Source organism: Sycon ciliatum, chromosome 8 (assembly GCF_964019385.1).
Source record: "Sycon ciliatum chromosome 8, ocSycCili1.1, whole genome shotgun sequence".
Taxonomy (NCBI): Eukaryota; Metazoa; Porifera; class Calcarea; order Leucosolenida; family Sycettidae; genus Sycon; species Sycon ciliatum.
In genome coordinates this window covers 10430409-10446089 of record NC_088650.1, presented here as the reverse complement: position 1 = coordinate 10446089, position 15681 = coordinate 10430409, and the positions used below count along the sequence as shown (strand labels likewise).

The 15681-nt window shown below is 48.2% G+C and overlaps 1 protein-coding gene across 1 annotated transcript in view; it reads right to left on the bottom strand.

Annotated features, from left to right (window-relative positions):
• LOC135823346 (uncharacterized) overlaps positions 1-8762 on the bottom strand; it is a 35037-nt gene extending 26275 nt beyond the window's left edge. The window contains exons 1-3 of the mRNA XM_065336200.1: positions 8094-8762; positions 5923-6917; positions 2127-2367 (exon numbers count right to left, since the gene is read on the bottom strand). Coding sequence (XP_065192272.1) covers positions 2127-2367; positions 5923-6917; positions 8094-8301 — 1444 coding nt within the window. The 5' untranslated portion in view covers positions 8302-8762. The remainder of the gene's footprint in view (positions 1-2126; positions 2368-5922; positions 6918-8093) is intronic.
• Positions 8763-15681: the final 6919 nt, after the last annotated feature.

The following is a 15681-nucleotide window of genomic DNA, read 5'->3' as shown; positions in this document are numbered from 1 at the left end:
AGAAGAAGATTGCGCAAGTAGGTCGATCAGAGTATTTATCCATGACAAAGGAAATACACATTGTGCAGAACATGAGGTATACACACTCGCATGGAAGAGATGATGAGTTGCACCTAGGGCCAGTACTAGAATAGCTAGCACCACCAGTCATGTAGAGGTACGTGCATAATAGAGCTGGGTACATTAGTCATTACCATCAGCATCAGCACTATCAATCATCAAACTCCAGCTATACCTTGCACCCCAACAAACTAAGTAAGTTGATAGTGTTCGGAATCATCTTCGTGTTTCCGCCTTTACTGGTGCTGCCACAAATGAGCTGAACAAGTTAGTTAGTTAGTTCGATACGTACTGGGGTGACAGGGGATGATCATGACTTTTCTCTTCGCCAACGAAGTGATGGAACAATATTCGTGTGCTTCGAAGTATTTGCATAAGGAGCGAAGTTCTCGAGTCGTGTGTCCGTCATCCACTGGTTCCGTCGTTCTCCATCGTAGGGAAAGCGATAACAACTCAAAGACGATCCAGGTGTGGGAACATCCGATCGCGAGCAGCCCTTTGGTATTCTCAAACTACAGTATGCAAAATGGAACTGCTTTCGAAAAACACTGTTTCCTTCCAGTGCAGTCTTCTTTTTTTGCCACCCAAGCTCCGTTTCAAGTCCGGTGATCGGTGGTGAACTCGATGATCTTTGGCCCGAATCCTCATAGGCCGCACAGTATGACTCATTGGAGAGTCCTCTATAGTATCGGTACGCTTATGGTAGACCGGTAAAGGGTTAAAATGAATTACAACACTCGGCATTGAAACTAGTACGTTCTCTCAGAGTCCTGTTTAGAGCGGCAAGAATCAGTGAGAATCGTCAGAATTTGTTGCCGAGGGGCATAGCTCGTGTACATCTTCGTGGTGCCGCCCTGCCCCTCATTGGAACTTTCCGCAACTGAACCTTCCATGCGGAAGGTTGTTAGTTTGCGCTTCGTAGATGTGTTGGAGCTAGGTGTCAGGTCGTTGAACGTCTCAGTATCCCTGTCAGTACCTTGCCTTGTTGTCGCACTATCTGACTGCATATTATCTCGTTACCTCGGTGGACTGTTAGTCATAACTCGTAACTTATTGGTCCTTTCTCTTTTACAAGAATACTATTGGCACAAAACAGAGTCACAAAAAGAGCTTTGACTGATCCCCCCCCCCCCCCCCCCCCCCCTCCACACACACACACACCCGAAGCATCAATCAGATGGTGTATGGCAACAGGTTGGAGGGTCTAAATGGGTACCCAAAGTGTCATTTTGAGGAGATGGAGTGTGTCTAATTCCTGTAGTACTGCTCAAGAGAATGAGAAATGATGAAATCAAGAGGGCATATACATGTACTGTACACGTTTTAGATGGATGTGTGACCGCTCCCTTATCTTTTTTCACTCAGGGGAGGTATGTTAGGTACCTCCTCCCGTACCTTTTCTAGCTGGCCTGCATGCGCTCGCGTACTCACCTTTTGTCTCCTTTTATTCCGTTGGCCTGGGTAGCTACTTGCGTGCCCATAATTGCCATAGCTACCCAGGCCCTTTGTCTTGCCGTTCAGACTTGATCTCTTTCTCTTTCTCATTCTTCAATAATCACCATGTACACTCATACCTCGGTTATCCGGACTTCGAAGTTACGGGCACTTCGGTCTACCGGGCACTATTTGGGCGAGTTTCAGGGGAAATATTACTACTCTTTTGTCACTTTTCGTAGAAATATTGACGTCATATGCCATATCGATGGCCTTTTCCCCATCAAGATGTATATGATTCGGAGTTACGGGCACCCTCGAAGTTACGGGCAGTGTCCGGTCCCGAAGCGCCCGGATAAGAGAGGTATGAGTGTAGTCGTTTCGTTCGTCTTGGTCTCTTGTCTCGTCGTCTATAATAAATGTCGTTCCCACTAACTTGTTTCCGTTGTCCGTTGTCCTAATTCATACTCAACACGAGCATGCTCCTCATCCGGACCCCTTGGAGACAGCCCCACGCCCGAGGGGTGTGGATAATCGGCACTCTACTGTACTGTACCGAAATCACTACTAAAACCCCATAGTATGTTATAACCAGCGTACTGTATACTGAAGTCCCGCGATAGTTTCCTTACCCCGTTTTATCGCATCGCCCTCCTCTGCCATTTGTTTGCAGCGTTCGACCAGAAGATCTTCCAGATCAGCCGGTAAGACTCTTCGCCTGCCCATGATCGAGGACCCGCCATGCACATGGTCGAACAACGTAGTTTTCTTCACGCCGTGGGCAGCAGCTGCTTTTCGTAGCGACTTGCCTTGAGCTACGTCTTGGACTGCTTCGTCCATTGTACTGCTCTGAGGTGGTGTCGGGTGTGATGCCTGAAAAAGGGTCGAAGAAAGAGAATGTTGAAACACTCAAAAATCCACTGATACGTTGGTACCTATACAGTGCGGATCGGCTATAGGGTGGTTGGCTATTGTAATATACCTCTTATAGTGATCGTATTCTCAAATTCATTTTCGTAAACCACCCCTTTCTATACATATCGGATCGGCTATAGTAATAATCGGCTATAGTAATATATCGGCTATAATGATACGATTTCTTTGTCAAAATGATCTTATTGCATACATTTTTCATCGGCTATAGTGATGATCATAAAAAAATTATACATCGTACATGGTGAGATCTGATCGCGGCAGCCAGGAAGCGCTGGTACGACTATGATATCCCTCGGAGGAAATAATTCGAAATGTTTGGCGTGGGCTGTGCTTGTTGTTCCGGGGCATCCTCGAGCGAGATCGGAGGCAGTAATGAGTACCAGCGCTGAAGAGCTACCGTGGTCTCCGCCGAGATGTTGGAGAAGACATTCAGGTAACAGCGAAGACGATCAGGGACGCGGAGAAGCTTCTCCGTGAAATACGACATCACGATCGACCTGCTACTTGGAACGGTTTCAGCGGTGATGAGTCGAGCGATGGCGACCCAGACTGAGACTCTACTCCCACTAATCGATCCTGTAGATATTGTTATGTCGATTGAATGTGTTGAAGTGTTTCTCTTCACGAAGTTTTTGTTTCCGCAGGAAGTAGCTCTGCACTGCGCGTATTGCACAGTCATAATCATATGCACAGCACGCGTCTGCACGTAGTCGTTGCACTGATTCGAATGACACCATACACGCATTTGTCAGGCATACCTAAGTATGCACATCGCCTATAGTATATCGCCTATAGTGATATTTTCACGAAAATCAAACACCAACGCTATAGCCGATCCGTACTGTACTAGCAAGACAACGAGAGGAGATAAGCACTGCCATCAACGTGTCCAGCTCACTGAAACAAGACGGCTCTAACGAGAAATTGTCTAGCTGTGACTCGGTGACTAGTGCATACAGCATACACCACACAACAGGTGATGTCTGATGACTGCTTCGCGAGTTACAGCACGACACCTTTCTACTAAGTTTCTAGGCCCTTCATGTGCAGGAGCCTCTGCACCCAGGTGTATCAAGCACTCTCCCGAGCCGCCACGGCTCGTTTCTAGTGAAGTGGAGGTACTCTATTCCCAGGGCCAAGCCAATACTGTGAGAACTGATAATACAGAATTACAGATCATAACGCCATTTACAGTTAGCCATCTCTAGATTTGTGTTGGTATATAGCAAGATGAAATGTTAACAAATTCTGGCTGTCAAGACCGGTGACTAACTGACAATCTGTACATGCCAATCGTTTTGCACATAACGACAGTATAGAAGCATACCCATGGTCCTCAGAAAGCACCTTGCTCTACTTGTAGTACAGTTCTGCTCCATGAAACCCGAGATCACGTACGTCAAGCACCCAGTGAACACTGTGTAGGCTAAACCTGCGAAAGCTGGGCTTTGAACTGGAGCAGGGCGCCAACTTACTTGACTCACATGATCGAATTTCATCGAGCAGTACGGTATATCCAACAGAAACAGCAATGCACACAGCGGAGTCCGTGCTTAGTGACCATCCCATGGTACACGGGACACTGGTCTTTCTGGACAGGTAGTCTTTAAACAGAGGGTCATACGTATGCAGCACCAAGGCCTGGGTCCTGGACTAACCGGCCACATAAGACAGATGGCCACTAAACACAGGTTGCAGCAAGAGCACATACCAATCCCCCCAGAGTGTGCAACTTCGATCTACTAGCTATGAGCTCTGCGCATGGAGTGCTGCCTTCATCACATATCGAGATGACGATCAAGGTGGCTGGATTTGAGTTTTACTACAGCTCAGGTGCAAAGAAGTAATGCATAATATGGCAGAGTTGACGGCAAAGTCTGTACATCAGACACAAACTTTCTGAAGACTCTCTGCGAAAAGCGTACTTGGAAGCTGGAAAAAAATACGCCAATACAAGATCAACAGTGACGCAATTGCACAGCTGATTCTCTTGTTCTCGCCTACGTAATGACTAATGAGGCCAACGTACCGCGACAGACCCCATGCGTTGCGTTGCACACTCGGGAGAGAGGCGAGGGGGTTATTGGCTCTTGCTTTTACTGTGCTACCTCCAGTGTACTAAATAGTAGGCCAGTATTAAAATATAAGGAAAAAATTGGAGGCGTATCCAATTTCAAAAGAAAGGTGTCAGCACGGACGCAATCCACACAGTCAAGTAAGCCAATTTATTAACCGAACGTTTTCATTCCCTTCTCATCATGGGTAAATACAGGGGGGGGGGGGGGGGAATCCTCGTGAGGTCAGGAATGCTTCTTCTCATTGATGTTTTCATTGTGCTTTTAGTCATTTCTTCACCTTCACCCTGTTGTTGACTTGTTCTGCTGAATTTTATTTTTTCCACACGTATAGCGTGAGGTTCTCAATCTATGCTTTTGCTGTAGCTCTATAAGTTGCTGTATTTGACATTTTTCCATTATTCCCTGTATTTACCCATGATGAGAAGGGAACGAAAACGTTCGGTTAATAAATTGGCTTACTTGACTGTGTTGATTGCGTCGGTGCTGACACTTTTCTTTCGAAGTATAATAACAATAATTCGCGGGATTCGCGTTGGCATCGCTTGAATGTTCAGAAACACACAAACTAGCCTTCGCTTCCGCAGGCCACCACTATGCCTATGCCTTGCACACCTCAGTGGCGAATGCAGACCTCACAAGTGAGTCAGGGGAGAGTAGGTGAGTCTCTCAACCAATCGGGCGTGTAACGGCCCATAACCCTGTAAACTGCATCCTTGTTACCCTCACTCCGAGCTGTGAGTACCCAGTTGACCGTGGGTGTCGGCGCAGTTCACCACGCATAAAAAGTCTTTACTCACGTAAAAAGTCTTTACACGCTCCCTGCTACCAGCGCGGGTCTCGAACTCGGGACCTCATGATTCGCAGGCAGGCCTGCAAACCAATCGGCCATATGCGTTGGTCTCGAAGTATTAAAATACATATTATTTACAGCATCCCTGTAAAATTGCCCCGTGTCATGGAGTTCTTCGTGATTCGTGATGTACGCACCACGCATTTGCGGCCGTGACCCCAAACGTAGCCCAGTCTCTATCGGTCTGAGTGAGTAACCTCAGTCAGTCTTTCCCAGCCTCTTCCATTGTGAGAGGTTGAGCAAGGCTGAGAGAATCATTCACTTTCCCTCAGTCTCTCTCTCTCTCCCTCTCCCTCTCCCTCTCTCTCTCTCTCTCTCTCTCTCTCTCTCTCTCTCTCTCTCTCTCTCTCTCTCTCTCTCTCTCTCTCTCTCTCTCTCTCTCTCTCTCTCTCTCTCTCTCTCTCTCTCTCTCTCTCTCTCTCTCTCTCCTTGCTACATTATGTCATGAGTGAATTTACGTGCATCAGACTCCAGTGAAACTTTCCGACTCCATGAGGGTAGAAGTAAAGCATTTGCATGTGTTATGGTGCAATAACACAATGTAATACACGGGCAACAGCATACCGTTTCGGAATTTGAGCTGATGACTTCACCGCCGAGTTCTTCTCCGAGTGTCGAGTGGCATTCGTCATGTGATGAGTGGTGGCTGCCAACACACTGCTCCGGTGCTGTGGACGTCTCTCCGGGAAAGACACATAGGCGGATGCCGCTGGTAGGGCAAAGTGGGTGTTGCGGTATGCTGGCAGTAGTGAGGGTACAGCTGGGAGCTGGTGCTGCTTGCATACTGGCTGCATTGTCCTCGTGTGCCCTACCCACGTCGTGGTGAGTTGAGAGCATGTTGCTAGCGAGCGACTCGGCTTGGCACGCGGCAGACGCCAAGCCTTGCAGGTTGGCAGTAGTGAGGGTACAGCTGGGAGCTGGTGTTGCTTGCATACTGGCTGTATTGTCCTCGTGTGCCCTTTCCATGTCGTGGTGAGTTGAGAGCATGTCGCTAGCGAGCGACTCGGCTTGGCACACGGCAGACGCCAAGCATTGCATGCTGGCAGTGGTGAGGGTACAGCTGGGAGCTGGTGCTGCTTGCATACTTGCTGCATTGTCCTCATGTGCCCTTTCCACGTCGTGGTCAGTTGAGAGCATGTCGCTAGCGAGCGACTCAGCTTGCCATACGGCAGACGCCAAGTACTGCATGCTGGCGGTGGTGAGGGTACAGCTGGGAGCTGCTGCTGCTGCTTGCAAAGCCAACCATTGCATGCTGGCAGAAGTGAGAGTACAACTGGGAGCTGGTGCTGCTTGCATACTGGCTGCATTGTTCCCGTGTGCCCTTTCCACGTCGTGGCTAGTTGAGAGAATGTCGCCAGCGAGCGAATTGGCTTGGCACCCGTCAGACGCCAAACATTGCAGTGTCGGCAAAGGCGCTGTAGCACCGTCACCGGCGCTATCAGGCGAGCTCCATTCGTGCGAGCGGCGCCGCTTGAATCCCCGCCACCATCCTCTGCCAAGTGCCACCGTACGATCCTGTTTCGACTTGAGAAGGTCCTTCGCCAGCTCGGTGACTTTGTCTGCAGCAAGGCATAGCAGAAATGCACACTACAATGTACATTCGCTAAACGAGGAGGTGTGCTGTCTTGGTCACAAACTGGGATGCAGCCATCACATGTTTATAGGGCGCCGAAGTGATGGCGTTACGATACCTGGCAAAGCATGCCAGCGAAGGTTCTGGGCGCAAACAATAATACATGAAAACCGTCCCGCTTCCCTGTGGGTATCTTGTCACAGCAAAATTCCTGGATTCCATCATAGCTGATGAAGACCAGCGGCAGCAAGCGACCTAGTGCGTACAGCTGAGCTGCAGTTGTGCCGCAGGAGGCCTGCTCGAACGTTTCTTGTACGCATTGCATCACAAAAGCGATGTAGTCCAGGGATTTCGCCGTGACAGCAATCCACTTGAGCTGCAAACTCGGTTTTTCTTGTACTCTAGGTACAAACAAACTAAGTGCCTCGCTGTTCAACAAATCTCAATGCTCTTGAAGTCCTTTAGGAGGTATGTTACAAAAACTCCAGTCGGAGCTGGCCAACAGGCGGGCCAGCCCGCTTGCATCCGGGATCTCGGGCGTGCACACAAATCGACTGAAATCGTGTCGTGCGCTTACGTGTCCAGCGGGCTGGCCCGGCGGGCCAGGATCTCGGCCTGGAGCACCCGGGGTCATGTGACAGTTCTCACGCCCATACAGTCATGCTGTTACTGGTCACAACTTCACAAGGCCGGCTTGATGTTTGGTTTTTGCATGGGGGGGGGGGGGGGGGGGGGTGCAAAATATTTGATGAAAGCGAGAAGCCGATGCAGGCCAGGGTACTCGTTGGTCAAATGTTTGTTTATCACCAGGGGACATACACATTTTAAATGGATGTGTGACCGCTTCCTTATCCGAACCCCTTGGAGACAGCCCCCCACCCGAGGGGTGCGGATAATCGGCACTCTACTGTCCTGTACTGAAATCACTACTAAAACCCCATACTCCTCTCGCTATCGTATTATCACACCTCTCTCCACTTAGATATACCAGCGCTGCCTCCTATTCCAATATCGTTGTCTGATGATTGGTTCAGCCATGAAACTCTGAGTCACAACGGAATTAATTTGCCAAGGTTTTCATTGTGTGCCTTCGTGTACTAAAACCCCATAGTATGTTATAACCAGCGTACTTTATACTGAGGTCTCGCGATAGTTTCCTTACCCCATTTTATCGCATCGCCCTCCTCTGCTACTTGTTTGCAGCGCTCGACCAGAAGATTTTCCAGATCAGCCGGTAAGACTCTTCGCCTTCCCTTGATCGAGGACCCACCATGCACACGGTTGAACAACGCAGTTTTCTTCACGCCGTGGGCAGCAGCTGCTTTTCGTAGCGACTTGCCTTGAGCTACGTCTTTGAGTGCTTCATCCATTGTGAATATATGCCTTCCTGTCCAGTACTACTACAGCATGTGGTAACTAATTCAATGAAAGTAACTGTAACAGTTTACTATCTGTTAGTGACCAATACTGCACTAACAGCAGCAGTAGTGGTAGCACGTACTAGTAACTGGCGTTGATCCTCACTACAGGGTTAACAATCGGGAATTTATCTGCTACAAAACCATGCCTGACCGTACTACATGTACATAGTACAGTACATCTGGTCACCTGAGCTGAGCTTTTTTCTTCTTCATGTATCTGAGCAGCAGAGCTGGCTGCTTTAGGGGCCAGCAAGGAAATCCAAGCTCAACGCTGCAAGGTCGTCATGGATGGACGTACTACGGTAGACTGCTGAACTTCTGAAGAGAATTGCGTGCCACACGACCAATCCAAATTTTTGATTCAGTCTTGTTTCTTGTCGACAACAAACAGTAAAGATGATGAGTAATCAAAACAGACAAAAATGTTTTCTGATCGAAAAGAATGAATAATAATTGAACATGAATTTTTTCGATTATTCATCGTGATCGTGAGGACACACGTACACGTAGATCTACAGTGGTGATCTACATGTATACACGCAGTCACTAGTCCGTGCGCCAAGCTGCATAGTCCGTGGGCCAAACCTGAAAAAAGGCCTCCTAGAAAAATCTCGTTCCGACTTTTGGGCACCGCAATTTTATTGGCCACGTCTACTCTAGATACCTTACTGAGCAGGATTCCGGTTGTTGTCACTCTGACAACTTTCTGAAAGGTATCCAAAAATCGGCTTTTCCATGTTGAAAATTTCTCTCTCGGCGGCCATTGTTTTGTATGCATTCATGCATGCGCGTTGTGTGTGGTGCTGTGAAATGTGATTATGCACCAGAATAGACGAAAGTACACGAATTCAGTGTTACCTGTCATGTCAAGTCGTGATCTGGTACGATCTGGTACACTGCACACTCTCTGCAGGCGTGCACCCGGACCCACAATTCTAACTCTGCACTGCAGTGCAGGCGTGCACCCACTATACTTGGCATCTTCCTTCTCAGTTTGAACTTTCATTTCGAGATTAGTTTTTTGGTTTCAGTTTGTACTAGTATGTCTGTGGTCAAGTAGCACTAGAACTTAGTAAGCGTCGTGATGAGTTTAAAGTGTCTCATTCACGTTCCGGAGTGCGGTGAGGAGGTGAAGCCCTTCACCCATACAACGTGGAAGAAGGTGTGTGAAATATGCACTAGTGAAGCTGTTGCCGCAGAAAATTTAGCTGAGCTCAGGGAGTTATGTCGTAGTGATGTTTGGCCTGAAAACGGAGGCTTCCACAGAAAATGTTACCAGAAAATAACGAATATAACCCTCCGACGAAGGCAGAGTACCCCTCATCTAGCCATTCGGAAGAACTGTCTGTGCCAGAGTCGATAGAGCCAGAAGCCAAGCGCCGCCCCAGCACGCGCGCCGCACTAGCCGCGCCCGTCGTAGCTCCAGGCATGAAGGGCTGCATATTTTGTGGGAAGGAAAGGCGCCAGCAACCTGGCCGGAAGAATTGTAGTCCAGTCCACAAGCAGGTGTGAATACGCACACGCTGCAGCGAAGCTGTTATGTACATGTTATACGCAGCAAACGTCAGAAAAGACGAAAAGGTCCAAGTTGCAATTGGTCAATCCGTCTCTGGAATATTTGCGCGCGAGGTTAACTACCATAAACAATGCTACAGGAATTACACGAGAGCTTAGTGCCCCTGTTTGCGAAGCCATGGTGGGGATGCATGCCTATACAGGTTGTGACACAACCAGTGCCTTCAGTGGCAGAGGGAAGAAGCTAGCATTTCAGCTGATCACCAAGCAAACCCCAAAAGGCGAGCTGGCTCGAAAGGCTATGGCAGCACTCGGTGCATCATTTGACGCACTACCAGCTGACATTTTCGCCTGCATCGAGCAGTTCACTTGCGGTATATACGGCTTCAACACCGCCACATCTATCAACGAAGTGCGATACCAGGCAGATGTTCTGCTCTCGCTCGACGCAATCCAGCTCCCTTCCTCCTTGCCAAGATGCGCTGCGCAAAAAGTGGACTGGCTCAGCTTGGCACCAGCACCATCGAGCCTGATGGAATTTGTTTCATGCGGTTGCACGACAGGCTGCAAGCACGGACATTGCTCCTGCCGGAGACAGCACCTCAATTGCACGGATGCTTGCAAGTGCTCTCACTCGGGCCAGGAGTGTGAGAATGGGCAACCACTGGAGCTTCAACTTCAAGTAACTGCAGAACTCAGTGAAGACGAGGATGAATAAGAAAAAGAATGCCCATCCTGACAGGTATGTATAATGTGATTGAAGATTGAGTGTTCATTAGAGTTCAGTGATGCACATTGTACAATCATGAACATGTACGTGACTGTACATCATGCCCAATTCAAGTCCTTCTGATGTTTGCCCAGTGTTCAGTATCAATATCACATGTGGACTAAAATCAATGTGGGAGATATAAAAATGCACGGGAATGATCATTGCGATTATTTTTCATTGCCATCGGCTTCGGCCTCATTTCCTCTGTGCTGCGCTGATGAGTCCACAAAGGACGAACTAGTTCTTTCCACACGTTGGGTGATCATTGGAATTGGAATTGTGTATTTTCTGTGACCGGATTATTCTCTACAGGTCGACCTTTTTCGGCAACATGAAACATATTCCGTATGGCTAATCCTGCAGTATAAGTCAGTGTTATGATGACGAAGTCTCCCTCGTACACAGCTGCAACAAACGTAGTCCTCTGGGGTCACGCGGTCCTTCAGGTCTGGTCTGTCAGTGACCTGTGCTGATGGTCACAGTGTTGTGATCCTTTCTCTGGACATTCAGATTATTCTGCAACCCATATAATAACTATGCAATACATAAATGCGGCTGTGTGTTCTGCCTCATATCTGTATAATGTTCACCATTTTTGTATTGAACGGTCTGAGATATTCTTCGATCAGACATAGTATTCTGCAATGTACAGTACCTACATGCCACAGCCAGTCCTATTATGAATGGTATACAATGACTCGAATGATGTTTCGAAGTAGTTACAGTATTGTGTTCGACACACGCGGTCTTCTTGCACACGTCTGTGTACATGAACAATATGGACGTATTGGGCATTTTGTTTTTCTTTATTTTTCATGTTATATCATATTTTTCTCTTTCCAGTTGAATCTGGGAAGGAGGCACTCTGTATATATGACTCTGTGGAAAAAATAATAATACCAAAAACATTGTAATTAGCCAGAAAATCCAATTTTAGATTCTGGTTACCATGGCAACCAGTGCTGATTTGTATTTCACTCGCCGTGCAACCCTTGGACAAATTCAGGAATGACAACAAACGGGTTTTCAATGTATGCCAGTCCATCTATCGACTGGGCCAAAAAAATTGCGGTGCCCTCTTACTCGGAACGAGAATTCACATTTTTGTCACTTGGCCCACAGACTAGCAATCAAGGAGGTACATGACTATTATGGCACCGCAGGCCGCGCACCTGAGGGCCTTTCTGGAAGCCTTACTCGATCGGATAGAGCGAAACTGAGCACCCTGGGTAGGGATTTCAGGCGTTTTTTTCTGAGCAGCGCTTTGCTCCAACTAACAAGTTTTTCTGAAGCATCTATGTGTAAGGACTGTCTACAGAAAATTTGAACGGAATCCAAGCAGTATTTCCAAAGTTATGAGCATTCAAACATAGCGCACCAACCTTGATGAACACACATACAAATTGGATCTGCAGGATGGCACAAAATGGAATTCCCATACTCCCTAGCAACACCATAGCAACAAATAAACTTCATCCGATCGTAGCCAAACTTGGATCAAGGATGGCCCTGGCTGTGACGGAACGGAAGATAAAAGTTTTTTTTCAAAATTCCAAATGACCGCAACAATGGCGTCCTTAGCAACGGCCCTAGCAACAGTATATTTCACGCATAATTCAACATGGTAATAGGTGGAATATGACAGAAATACGGCAAACACAACATTAAAGTTATATAGTATGCATGTGGGAAACTAGAGGAGCAGACAGCAAGCTCTGATGTCACACAGTGCCCGTTTTCGGCTGCAACGAGTCAGAGACGCACATTAGCCGCACAACGACCATATGTAGCAAGAAGGACCCATGAGTGCGTGTGATCCCCGGTAGCCTAATCGGTAGGGCACTGTCCCGGAAAGACAGGGGTGCTGGGTTCGAATCCCGCTCGTGGATCCTTCTTTTGCAACATTGGCGCCTGGCAATGGCTCGAACCCACGACCCATCGTACCCCCCGCGAGCTAGGTACGGCGTGAGGACACAGCCTGTTGGGGCGGGGGAGCAGTGTAGCAAGAAGGACCCATGAGTGCGTGTGATCCCCGGTAGCCTAATCGGTAGGGCACTGTCCCGGAAAGACAGGGGTGCTGGGTTCGAATCCCGCTCGTGGATCCTTCTTTTGCAACACATACTAGAGGCTATTGAGTATTGTACACAGAAGCCAGCCAGCGGTGAGTATTTATAAGAGATAAGTTCAGTAAAAAACCAGCCTGGAACAACCACGCACCTGTATGACACATGGAAGATCAAGTCTGGTGCCACACACAGGGTCAAGACCTGCTATGCCGGGTGCGGGCTCCAAAGCGCCATCATTTGCTGCGCCGGCATCAACATCAACTGTTGCTTCAGCACTGACATCAACGGCTGGTCCAGCATGGACATGAACTGTTGCAAATGTCCACACCTCAGCACGTACGACTGCTCAGGTGTGGAAATTTGATAACACTGATATAATTTTCCAAACTTATACAATTCATGCAATTTGCAATCCCTGCAGCCTACGATTTTCCTTGCAGTTCAATGTTTCTTTCTTGGACAAGAATCAGACGATTTTTCGTTCAGTGTGTGGTTATCTGCTTTACAATTTGATTGAGAGGCAGTTCAAAAGGATGACTTAGTAATTCACTGAGGTCGTCACTTGCCTTGTTCTTCAGCAAATTTTTTCTCCACTCTCTGATACGCCCGATTTTGTTCCTGGCAATTTTCACATCGTCTCGAAATCCTTTCCATCCACGACTGCAACTAGCAAAATCAAATTATGCTAACTCTACTTGGTATCATTTTTGCTTCTCGCCCTCAACGAGAGTTCAACTACTACTAGGCCATTCCTCAACTGCCTGGGACAACACCATGAACACAGAGGAAGACGGAAGTTAATCGTCTTTCTTCTCCACCTCCATACTGTGTCATGGCGTTCAACTTCAAAACAATTTCCGCGACCGAGCGCGACCCTTCATGCCGTCTGAAGGAACCTACCTAGACTAAATCGATGCCGTAAAATCTGATTCTGACTGCCGCTTGAGCGTGGAACCAAGGCAAACACCTCAAAAGCGACTTTGAAATCTACAAGAATCTATCGAGATGCGTAATATCGGCACGAATTCGCCGTGTGAGGCACCAAACGAAAGCTTGAAACCTACTCTTCAACGGTGCGCCAATAAAAATAGCGATAAACTCACTTTCCCTACCTAAAATCTACGCCGAAGACCCCGCGCTGAGCTGTGCCATGCCGGCATGCCTGGCATTCAAAAAGCATGCATGCGTGTCAAGGTACTTTTGCCCCCGCAGATCACGTGACTGAAATCCCTACCCTGGGATGCGAGCAGTTTTTAGTACTCCCGGGTCCAAAATCTCACCACCAGGCCGCGCCGGGCTGATCAAAACGTCTGCGGGGTCTGCAGCCTACAATAGACCAATCCCGAAAAGATTGTCTGGGTTCGTGAAAGGGGGCACGCGTGCAAGCCAGCACGTGTGAAGTGCATCGTTTTGTATTCAGTTTGTGTGTGTCACTGTCAGCTCATGGCGGAGGAGAGAGAGACTTTTGCTCGCCGAGCTGAAGCTAAAATTTTAATGATTTGATGGAGTCCTGCCAGCAGCTAGTCAAAGGACCTTCGGTACCTTAGGCAGACCCTGACGGAGTTCGGAGACCAGCTAGCTCTCGGTGTGGAGAGAAACATTCGCGTGGCGATCGACTCTCCGTAAAAAATGCAACCTACATAGCGCCGACATACTGCAACAGCTACGATTTCAGCTAACTTCTCGATCTGCTGCTTCACAAAGTTCAACTATTTACAAGTCCTGACTGTTGTAGTCTGAAGCTGGAGTCTCATCGCCCACCTACTGGTAGCTTTTGGAGCTGATGGATTTCCCGACTTGGACTCCTTCCGCAAACTCTCGCAACAGCTCTACAGTGTATGCTGTGTTTCCGCACGCTCGTGTCGACATGTCACCTACTGTACATGTACCGGGTCGCGGTCGCGGAGGAGCTTGACGACCTCCGCTGACTCCAGGTTTCCGAAATACTGCCGTCGTCGTCTTTGATGTTGCTGGTGACATTCTCCCCTTGCAGGACGTGCGCATAGTTGTCGTCCCGGGGGTAAAGACTATGTTGTCTTTCGAAATACATGTAGTTCTTCATCACGCTCGCGCGAATGATGTTTCTCATCATGAACTCGTTCCGACGGTGTGACACGGCGATGGTCTTTGGCGGGGCACTGGCTTGGCGAAAACGATATCTTCTTGTGCAGTATAACATTGATCGGCTGCAGATGAGTACAGTCACTTCGTGGTTAGTCCTATAGGAGGGCAGCTGCCAGGAAAGAAGCAGGACTCATCGAAGACGAAGCGCTCGCAACAAACAATAGCACTCGAAATATCTCGTGTAAGATTTAGGGCCTATCGCTTTGAGCCACAGCGCTCACAGCCTTGCCTACTTCATCAAAGTGAGCTCTACATGTTCGTTGACCTCTTCACACTACACAGAAGAGCGAAACAAGGATTATGTCTTAGCATTTCAACTCCAACAGCAGACCATTAGTAGTGGCATTACCAGTGCGAGAGAGAAAACTACAAAGGGCTTCGCTTTCTGTCGCATCGTCTCTCTTGCATGCAACTAAGGGGAAAACCGTGTACTTACCCTCGCATTCATACGCGAACTATCAAACACGTCCTGTGCCGCATGCTGATCAGGTGAGCAAGGTTGACGGGCCCGTCTTCCCCCCAGATGAAACAGATGAAACAAGATGAAACGAGATGAAACGAGATGAAACAAGATGAAACGCCAATGTACGGGCGCAGATGGGGCCGAGATGAAACGAAATGAAACAAAATGAAACAAGATGAAACAAGATGAAACAAGATGAAACCAAATGAAACTCGAAGTACGGGCGCAGATGGGCCGCGAATGAAACAAGATGAAACAAGATGAAACAAGATGAAACAATGTACGGGCGGAGATGGGCCGCGCGCAGTGCACCCGGCGTGACGTGCACGAGCGAAAAGAACTGAATTAATCCAATCATTGAAATAATTTTGTTTGCAGAGGCAATTCGC